The 10,798-nt window shown below is 43.7% G+C and overlaps 1 protein-coding gene across 1 annotated transcript; it reads right to left on the bottom strand.

The window, feature by feature from the left end:
* Positions 1–1,054: 1,054 nt before the first annotated feature.
* On the bottom strand, positions 1,055–9,807 carry LOC148114297 (uncharacterized). Its single transcript, XM_087893683.1, has 2 exons — positions 8,808–9,807; positions 1,055–1,078 (listed from the first exon to the last, which is right to left on the bottom strand). The coding sequence occupies exons 1-2, from the start codon at positions 9,804–9,806 to the stop codon at positions 1,055–1,057; spliced, it is 1,023 nt and encodes a 340-aa protein (XP_087749809.1). The 5' UTR covers position 9,807.
* Positions 9,808–10,798: the final 991 nt, after the last annotated feature.

The raw sequence follows: 10,798 nt of genomic DNA, 5'->3' as shown, positions 1-10,798 counted from the left end.
CGTCCCATTCTTATTTTGCCCTCAATCTTTCCTAGCATTAGGCTCTTCTCCAGTGAGTCCTTCCTTTTCATTAGGTGGCCAAAGTATTTGAGTTTCATCTTCAGGATTTGGCCTTTTAAAGAGCTGTCAGGGTTGATCTCCTCTAGGACTGACCGGTTTGATCCCTTGCAGTCCAAGGGACTCTCAGGAGTCTTCTCCAGCACCTTAGTTCAAAGGCCTCAATTCTTTGGAGCTCAGCCTTTCTTATGGTCCAACTTTCACAGCCGTACATTGCAATTGGGAAAACCACAGCCTTGAGTATACACACTTTTGTTGACAGGGTGATGTCTCTGATTTTTAGAATGCTGTCTAGAGTTGCCATAGCTTTCCTCCCCAGGAACAAGCGTCTTTTAATTTCTTGGCTGCAGTCCCCATGTGTGGTGATCTTGGAGCCCAGGAAAATAAAATCTGTCACTACCTCTATTTCTTCCCCATCTATTTGCCAGGAATTGAGAGGGATGGATGCCATGACCTTAGTTTTCTTAATATTGAGTTTCAAGCCAACTTTTGTACTCTTCTTCTTGTACCCGCATCAAGAGGCTCTTTAGTTCCTCTTCGCTTTTTGCCATTATAGTGATATCATCTGCATATCTGAGGTTGTTGATATTTCTCCCGGCAATCTTAATTCCAATTTTTTATTAATCTAGACCTGTCTTTCTCATGATGTGCTATGCATATAAGTTAAAGGCGATGTTATGACTCTGGCCCCAAAGGCTGATTTATCTTCACATGCTGAGTCGGAGGATGATATGGAGGAAGCTGGCACGAGCTATGTGCTGGAAGGGCTGTCTTCACTGGTGAGTCAGCAAGAACTGACAGTTGCTGTGTCAGAGGCAATTAGCCCCATTACCTTCCTGGGGTAATTCCCTGGATCGTGGCATTTTCCTTGTGTATACTTTTGAAAAATAAAACCGGAATACATCTTCTAATTAAACTCATATTTATTGTAAAGAAAATAAAACATCTAACTATCTAAAATAATTAAATTGTTACATTTTTGCAAAGTTTCTACCGGCTACTTCTCAGCAGCCGGACTTCTCTGGCAAGAGAACAAAGAAAAGTGTGAAGTAGAAAGAAAGGAATGCAGATATACGTAGTATCAGTTACTGATAAGAAATTTTGGCAAGTTACGGAAAGTCTGACAGTCCAGAAATAATGAGCTCAGCTGGTAAATACAAAAATGCAGTGACATGCTGACATGCCTCTAGACCCCAGCCAAATTGAGGAGGAAACAGAGGCCGGTAACGAGGAGAGGGAGCCCCTATTGGATGCAAGAGAGAGACGTAGGAGATGTCATAGAGAACAGCTATTGCCACATCCCAAGAGGTGTGGTTAGGAGACGTAGGGCCACACCCTACAAAGTATAAAAGGGGTGTGGCTGGGCCGGAAAGGCGTGGTGAACAATTTGTTGGCGTTTTGGATGCAGTGGAATTTAGAACTGCTAGTTTTGAGTTTTGAAAAGGAGTCTGCATTTCTGCATTAGCCTGCTGGCCATCTGCCAAGACCTCTGGAACATTGCCCGGTAATTACTGAACTGATATACCTTTGGAACATTGCCGGTAACTACTGAACTGATATACTTTTGAAAGAGAACTGTTTATTAAAGGGCCAGCTTCAATCTCTCTAGCCTGCATTTGTTACTGCCGGGCTATTTGAGCTTCTGCAAGGCCACTTGTGGGAGGGGACAGAACAGGCAACAGGCAGGGTGACAGTATACAGCCTTGCTGGACTCCTTTCCCAATTCTGAACCAATCAGTGATTCCGTGTCCTGTTCTCACTGTTGCTTCTTGACCTGCATATAGGTATCTCAAGAGACAAATAAGATGGTCTGGTAATCCCATCTCTTTAAGAATTTGGCACAGTTTTTGTGATCCACACAATCAAAGGCTTTAACATAGTCAATGAAGCAGAAGTTGATGTTTTTCTGGAACTCCCTAGCTTTCTCCATGATCCAGTATATGTTGGCAATTTGATCTCTAGTTCCTCTGCCTTCGAAATCCTGCCTGTACTTCTGGTAGTTCTCGATCCACATACTGCTGGAGCCTAGCTTGTAGGATTTTAAGCATAACTTTACTGGCATGTGAAATGAGTGCAATGGTGTTATAGTTTGAACATTCTTTGGCATTGCCTTTCTTTGGAATTGGAATGTAAACTGACCTTTTCCAATCCTGTGGCCACTGTTGAGTTTTCCAAATTTGCTGTCAAGTTGAGTGTAGCACTTTTACTGCATTGTCTTTTAAGATTTTGAATAGCTCAGCTGGAATGCTGTCACCTCCACTAGATTTGTTGTTGCTCAGACTTCCTAAGGCCCATTTGACTTCACATTCCAGGATATCTGGCTTGAGGTCAGTGACCACCCCATCGTGGTTATCAGGGGCATTAAGCTCATTCTTGTATAGTTCTTCTGAGTAATTTTGCTGCCATTTCTTAATCTCTTCTGCCTCTGTTAGGTCCCTGCCATTTTGGTCCTTTATCATGCTCAGTTTTGCATGAAACGTTCCCTTCATATCTCCAATTTTCTTGAAGAGATCTCTGGTCCTCCCTATTCTATTGTTTTCTTCTATTTCTTTGCACTGTTCATTTAAGAAGGCATTCTTATCTCTTCTAGCTATTCTCTGGAATTCTACATTCAATTGGGTGTATCTTTCTCTTTCTCCCTTGCCTTTCATTTCCCTTCTTTCCTCAGCTATTTGCAAAGCTTCCTCAGACAGCCATTTTGCTTTCTTGCATTTCTTTTTCTTTGGGATGGTTTTAGTTGCTACCTCTTGTACAATGTTGCAAACCTCTGTCCATAGTTCTTCAGGCACTCTGTCTATCAGATCTAATTCCTTAAATCTGTATGTCACCTCTACTGTATATATATCAGGGATATGATTTAGTTCAAACCTGAGTGCTTAGTGCTTTTCCCTACTTTCTTCAATTTAAGGCTAAATTTTGCAACGAGAAGCTCATGATCTGAGATATAGTCAGCTCCTGGTCTTAATCCATCCCTTATAAATACACAAATCCCTAAATTATTAAAATTTTGGTTCTGCTGTCAACAAAAAGTCCACAAAGGGTTTCCAAAAGTTGCTTTGTACTGCTTCCATTTGTTTCTAGATCTTTCACTCATTCAGATGCTATGATAGAATTGGATCTCTCTGCAGTTTTTCTTTTTCCTTTTTTTTAAAAATAATCTTTATTTACATTTATCAGTAAAAAAGAAGACAATACACCATATAAATGGTGAATAATAAGACATAAAGAACAATAAAACAAATAACATATAAGCCTATAAGTAGTACCTTAATAACTTAATATTCGGTACAGTATATCTATAATATATTCCTGGGGAGGCAGAACAACCTAATTTACATTTATAAATCAATTAGGTCTATCCGACCTCACTTTACTTGTATAATATAAATTTTTCAATAAATACAACTCCTAATCTGGTTTTTTTTTTTCCTATCTCAAACATTAATTTTTGGCATTAGCAACCCTCTTTTATAAATCCGGTAAGAGTCATTATCCAGGTCTATCTTGACTTATCAATTGCGTTTCCAGTTTAATTATAATTTCTGTTTTATAATCCACATTTTTTTTCAGTACATCAAAAATTAATTTATACTTTAATACTAAAGTTAGTTTCAGCTATTTATATTGTAGATCTTTCAAGGTATTCTCTTTAACAACTTTTAGAAGCAGACATCATTGCTAACACTGTAGCTGTTAGTTTCTGCCCCTACTCTTCACAATATCTCCTGGACTGTTTCCTACTATTTTCTGATAATTTGTTTCAAAAAAAAAAAAAAGGCAAGCTTCTTTTCCTCTTCTTTCCTCTCTCTTTTTCCTTCTATCCCTGGAATATTTATTTATTAGCAAAAGTGCTAATATACAAAAAACACCAATTAAAAGAAAGTTACATATCGTTGTCAAGTATATATTCCTAGGGCTTGCCTTAAAATATTGAAGTTAAAACCTGAACAAAGATTGCACTGTTCTGGTAACTGATAAATGGTAAGCCAAGCAGGCCATGGATCTGAATAGACTGAACGGTATAGGAAGCAATGCATATGAAAAAGGGAAAGGAAGATAACTTATGTATGAGAAAACTGGAAGCAAAGTTTGGTAAGATCTCATACACTACAGACAGTGATGGGCTGCTGCCAGTTCGGACTGGTTCAGGTGGACCGGTAGTTCCGACCAGTGGCTGGCCCCGCCCACCCGCCCTGGTGCTATCACGTCCTATATAATCGCCGTTTTTTTTATGCCATGCGCAGGTGTGGAAGGCGCGTGCTCACATTTCTGGTTCCGGACGAACCAGTTGTTACAACCAGCAGCAACCCACACTGTGTACAGAATAGGTGATTATTAGTAGAATGGAAAATGGATATGGAATTTGTATATCTTTCTCCATATATTTTTTTTCAACAAAATCAACAGCATGATGGTGAAATCAAGTTTCACACTGAATTTTCCATTCTAGTTTGCTCTACCCTTTCCCATTTCCCTGTTATTTTACACACACACACACACACACACACACACACACACACACACACACACACGTTTTATTATAACATGATATCTAAATAGGCCTGAACTCCTTCTCCTTCTTCTTTATCAATCCTTTGTCTTTTCTGGCAACATGTTTGTAGCTTAAAACACAACTGCAAGCCATTTATCTACTGGTGACTATGTCTCAGATAATTTTTCAATTAATCATGATTTATAGTTTGGCCTTAGCCTCTTACATGGTTTACTATGCTTGCTGATTCTCTTTTCTGGCAATTTCCTCTTGAGAATCAGTAATCATAAAACTGGAGAACCAAAAGAATTATAGCCCAAACTGTTGTAAAACTGACCTTTTCAGAAAAGTCAGTTTAAAACTATCTTATATTTTTCAGAAGCATTTTGGCAGTGCTTAGACTCAAAACAGCATTTTAGCAAGATTAAACATACTTTACTATAACTTTTTTATAGTTTGTTAGTGACAGTTTAAACTGAATGGTTTTTCCATATAAAGAAAAAAATAATATTCAGGCAATTTCTGTTCTTCAGTGCTGGTTAATTACTTCTAAAACCTTCTGAAACTAAGCCAACTGATGGATAATATGGTACAATTATAAACAATGCTTTCAGAGTTTGTATAAGTAGAAAATTTTGTGGGAAGACAGAAGAGCTAGTCTCAGAAGGTATTAGAAAATCACCTATTGAGCCGAGGTGGCGCAGTGGTTAGAGTGTAGTACTGCAGCTACTTCAGCTGACTGCTAGTTCAGCAGATCAGTGGATCAAATCTCACCGGCTCAAGGTTGACTCAGCCTTCCATCCTTCCGAGGTGAATAAAATGAAGACCCAGATTGTTGGGAACAATATGCTATTTAGTATACTGTCTTTGGTGTAAGCCGCCCAGAGTCGTCGGAGAGTGGGCAGCATAGAAATATGAATAATAATAATAATAATAATAATAATAATAATAATAATAATAATAATAATAATAAATCTCCCAAATCTCTTAAACTGGCTTTCCTATAACTTTGAATAGGTTCAGAATGAAGAAATGATTATTCAAGCTATAAATGGCACAGTTCCAATGAATAGTTGGATTTACACATTGCGGTAATCTATGGCTGCACCCAATTTACAGAAAGACAAATGGCTTGATTAGCATACTATGTATAATCCATGGTTTACACAACAGTGGCTAGTACAACATAATTAATGAAGCCAAAATTAAGTTAACCATACCATGGTTTGATATGTGAACATAATCACAAACTTACCTATTTCATGTAAGGCATGTGTATTGCAGAATTTCCAGCATTTATTGTAACATTGTTTGTCTATTTTGGTCATTATTGATGGAGCTATATACCATCTGTAAAACATTTTGTATCAATTTTCTCTTAAATTGTAATTTATAATTTTACTGATTTCTTCCATAGACTTTCTCATTGTTAAACATCTATAATAAAAAGTGCATATTTGAAAGCTCCTTATATATAATAAGATGTCAAAGTCTGAATTACAACAAAACCCTTGGACATGGTAGAATGTTCTTTGATTTGACTGTACAGACAAGTTGCCATCGTTTTTCATTTGGAACTAATCAGTTTCTTTTTTGCAGCAGTTCATCAAAAGATTTCATTAGGCTCCCACACATTGTACAATCTTTCTGCTGCTTCTCTGGGCATATGAAACACAATGATTCTTTATTATTTTTTATATCTCATCAAATGCACATCTTTGTAAAACAGATTGGGAAGCCTGGCATTAATTTTCAAAAAGGCTGATTAAACACACTTTTAATGTGTACTACATTAAAAACATTTGCCTAAAAGTCTACTCTAGGGCACTTCGTTACATTATAAAAGATCAAAGGGAAACAAACCAAAACTAAATACATATGCCTAAGAAATCATGGTGTTTTTTTTTAAAAAAACTGTTATTAATGAAAAGGTAAGATTAGATGAATAGATTGGAGGATCTTACCGAAATTATTATACCTATTTAGAACAATACCGATAAATCCAGGGAAATCATATTTCAAAGACCTTGATAAAATGACTTTAAAGTATATATGGCAAGGGAAAAGAGCCAGTATTAAACTGAAGCACCTACAGGACACTAGAGAAAAGGGTGGTCTGGGACACCCAAATTGGCAAACCTACTACACTGCAACAGCTTTAACTTGGATCAAAGATTGGATAACACTTGAAGATAAACGAACGTTAGCATTAGAAGGATTTGACCTGTCGAAAGGCTGGCACGCATTCTTATGGGAGGAAAAACCAAGGCAACATGAACACTTCAGGAGACACTATATCAGAGGAGCATTGGCAAAAATTTGGACCAAAATAAGGAGAAAACACTACGATAAAATCCCAAGATGGTTAATAATAATAATAATAATAATAATAATAATAATAATAATAATAATAATAATAATAATAATAATTTTATTTCTATACCGCCCTTCAGGCGGTATAGTACAGCCTATTTAAAAACACAGAAACAAAACAACAGTTAAAATTTAAAATCATTAAATAATTAGGCTCCAATTAAAATCCCAGAAATTTAAAATACCCCAATTTAAAACGTTATGTTAATAGCCCGGCCTGGCGGAACAACAGGGTCTTCAGAGCGCAGCGAAACACTCGGAGGTCGGAGATCTTATGTATTTCCGGGGGCAGTTCATTCCACAGGGCTGGAGCTCCCACAGAGAAGGCCCTCCCCCTGGGTGTCGCCAGCCAACATAACTTGGCCGATGGCACCGTGAGGAGACCCTCTCTGTGGGAGCGGACTGGTCGGTGGGAGGCTATTGGTGGCAGAAGTCGGTCTCGAAGGTACCCGGGTCCTATGCCATGGAGCACTTTAAAGGTGGTAACCAACACCTTGAATCGCACCCGGAAGACCACTGGAAGCCAGTGCAGCTCGCGCAGGAGGGGTGTCACGTGGGCGCAACGAGTTGCACCCATAACCACCTGCACGGCCGCATTCTGGACCAGTTGGAGCCTCCGGGTGCTCTTCAAGGGGAGCCCCATGTAGAGAGCATTACAATAGTCCAACCGGGAGGTGACAAGGGCGTGAGTGACCGTGCGCAAGGCGTCCCGATCCAGAAAGGGCTGCAACTGGCGAATCAGGCAAACCTGATAAAAGGCCCCCCTGGCCACGGCCGTCATGTGCTCTTCTAAAGACAGCCGTGCGTCCAGGAGGACACCCAGATTGCGAGCCCTCTTTGTGGGGGGCAAGGATTCACCCCCAATAGTCAGCGATGGCACCTGCTGACTATATCGGGGCACCGGAAGCCACAGCCACTCGGTCTTGGAGGGGTTGAGTCTGAGCCTGTTCCTCCCCATCCAGGCCCGCACGGCCTCCAGGCAGCGGGACATCACATCAAGGGCATCGTTGGGGTGGTCTGGGGTGGAGATGTACAGCTGAGTATCGTCAGCGTACAGATGACACTTCACCCCAAAACCACGGATGATCTCACCCAGCAGCTTCACATAAATGTTGAACAGGAGAGGCGAGAGGACCGACCCTTGCGGCACTCCCCATGCGAGATGCCTCGAAGTCGACCTCTGTCCCCCTGCCAACACAAACTGTGAGCGGTCGGAGAGGAAGGAGGAGAACCACCGCAGAACGGTGCCCCCTATTCCTAACCCCCTCAACCGCTGCAGCATGATACCATGGTCGATGGTATCAAAAGCCGCTGAGAGGTCTAATAGGACTAGGACAGAGGAGCAACCCCTGTCCCGAGCCCTCCAGAGATCATCCACCAACGCGACCAATGCCGTTTCTGTGCTGTACCCCTGCCTGAAGCCCGACTGGTACGGGTCTAGATAGATAGCTTCATCCAGGTGCCGGGGAAGTTGTCGTGCCACCACGCTCTCAACAACCTTCGCCATAAAACGAAGGTTGGAGACTGGACGATAGTTAGCTAATTCAGCCGGGTCCAGGGAAGGCTTCTTGAGGAGGGGCCTCACTACCGCCTCTTTCAAGGTGGCAGGAAAGGCACCCTCACTCAGAGAAGCAGTTATAATCCCCTGGAGCCAGCCTCGTGTAACCTCCCGGGAGGCCAGCACCAACCAGGAGGGACACGGGTCCAATAAACACGTGGCGGCACTAATCTTACCCAGAACCCTGTCCACATCCTCGGGAGTCACAGGATCAAACTCCTCCCAGATAACATTCTCAAGACCTGCCCTCGTCTCCTCCCGCGGACTTATCCAGTCGGAGTCCAAGCCATCCCGAATCCGAGCGACTTTATCATGCAGGAACTGTACAAAATCCTCAGCACAACCCTGCAAGGGATCTTCCCGCACTCCCCCCCGGAGAAGGGAGTGGGTCACCCTAAACAAGGCGGCTGGGCGGTTCTCTGCAGATGCGATAAGAGCGGAAAAGTGGTTAGACTTTGCCGCTTTTATCGCCACTAGGTAGGTCTTGATATAAAACCTCACCTGTGTCCGGTCGGAATCGGATTGACTAGTCCTCCAAATGCTCTCTAGGCGTCTTTTCTGACGCTTCATCTCTCTCAGCTCCTCAGAAAACCAGGGAGCCAGTTGAGATCGGCATCGGGTCAGAGGCCGCAAAGGCACGACGCGGTCCAAAGCTCCGGCGGCCGCCCTTTCCCAGGCGGCCACCAGCTCTTCAGTCGAGTCGTGTGTTAGGGTCTCAGGGAACAGCCCAAGCTCCGTCAGGAACCTTTCGGGGTCCATCAGGCACCTGGGACGGAACCATCTAGTTGGCTCCGTCTCCCTGCGGCGGGAGAAGGCGGTAGGAAAGTCTAGTTGGAGGAGCGAATGATCTGTCCATGACAAGGGTTTAATATCTAGGTCCCCTCTACCAAGATCATTCAACCACTGACCAGAGACAAAAATCAGATCCAGAGTGTGTCCCCCTATGTGAGTTGGGCCTTGAACTAACTGGGTCAGGTCCATGGCCGTCATGGAAGCCATGAACTCCCGAGCCGCCTCTGACGTCTCACCCGCGGATGGAAGGTTGAAATCCCCCATGACAATAAGTCTGGGGGTATCAACCGCCACCCCGGCAATGACGTCGAGTAGCTTGGGCAGGGTCGCTGCCACGTGGCAGGGAGCCAGGTACGTAGTCAGCAAACCCATCTGCACCCCACGGCCACACTTCACACAAAGGGACTCACATCCGGCTATCTGAGGAACAGTGGTCTCCCTCGGACAAAGACTTTCCCTAATAATCACCGCCACTCCCCCACCCCTCCCCTGGGCCCTTGGCTGATGAAATGCACGGAAACCTGGCGGGCACATCTCAACGAGGGGGAGCCCCCCCTCCTGGCCCAACCAGGTCTCCGTAATACCTGCCAGGTCCACACACCCCTCCAAAATAAGATCACAAATGAGGGGGGCTTTATTAACCACCGACCTGGCATTACACAACATCAGCCGCGGACCCTGGGCCCGAGACTCCACACAACCCAGGACACGAGTCACGCATTGGGGGCTGGAGTGCGCAATCGCTCGTAGACAGCGTATGCGCACCCCCGACACTTGATATGACCCCCTGCGTCCGTCATACCTGCCCCTCCCACTCATTGTTTCAATTTCGCAGCCCTTCCTGTCATCCCCTTGCTCCCCGGTTAAATTTCCTTTCACGATCCTCCTGCTGCAACTAATCGACCTATCATCCCGCTCAGTGGCTATCTGGACCCCCCCAGGTCCACTTTTACAACCCCCTCCCTCCCTCCCGGGTCCCCTTAAAATTTTCTTAAAAAATTTAACTAAAAAACCCCTCAACCCCCTCTTCGCTACATGCCATCTCTCGGGGTTCCAAAGCCCGTCATCAAGATAGGCCCTCGATAGTGTGGAGGGCCAGGCCTGTGAGAGGGGGGAGTCTCGCAGCGCGAGAAGGTCGGCTTTTTGGAGCATCAACCGAACCAAGATGGGAAAGAGAGGCCAGTCTGGGGGTCTATCATAGTCCAAAGGGATAACTGAGCAAGGATCACAAAATGTCCATTTGTAGAGCTGGACTCCACTGTCCTCTCACGACAGGGAGAAGGTCCAATGTTCTTTTTCTCCAACAGAGGCTAATAGCCAACCATCCTCTCACGACGGCCGGTCCCGTTACAAGAGGTTAACGGGGATAGTGTTCTATCCTCCCCGTTGGGATACAAAAATCCCTCAGTTCTTTCAAATGGTGCTCAGTCTCTCCTGCCAGCGAGGGCATGAGTGGAACATGGTTGGGGGGGGTCCAAAGTGTCCACAGTGCAGCAGTTCGTAAGCCCCTCCCCCCATAAAAAGGG

Source organism: Pantherophis guttatus, chromosome 4, assembly GCF_059756535.1.
Source record: "Pantherophis guttatus breed Tessera chromosome 4, ASM5975653v1, whole genome shotgun sequence".
Taxonomy (NCBI): Eukaryota; Metazoa; Chordata; class Lepidosauria; order Squamata; family Colubridae; genus Pantherophis; species Pantherophis guttatus.
This window is presented reverse-complemented; position numbering and strand designations above follow the sequence as displayed.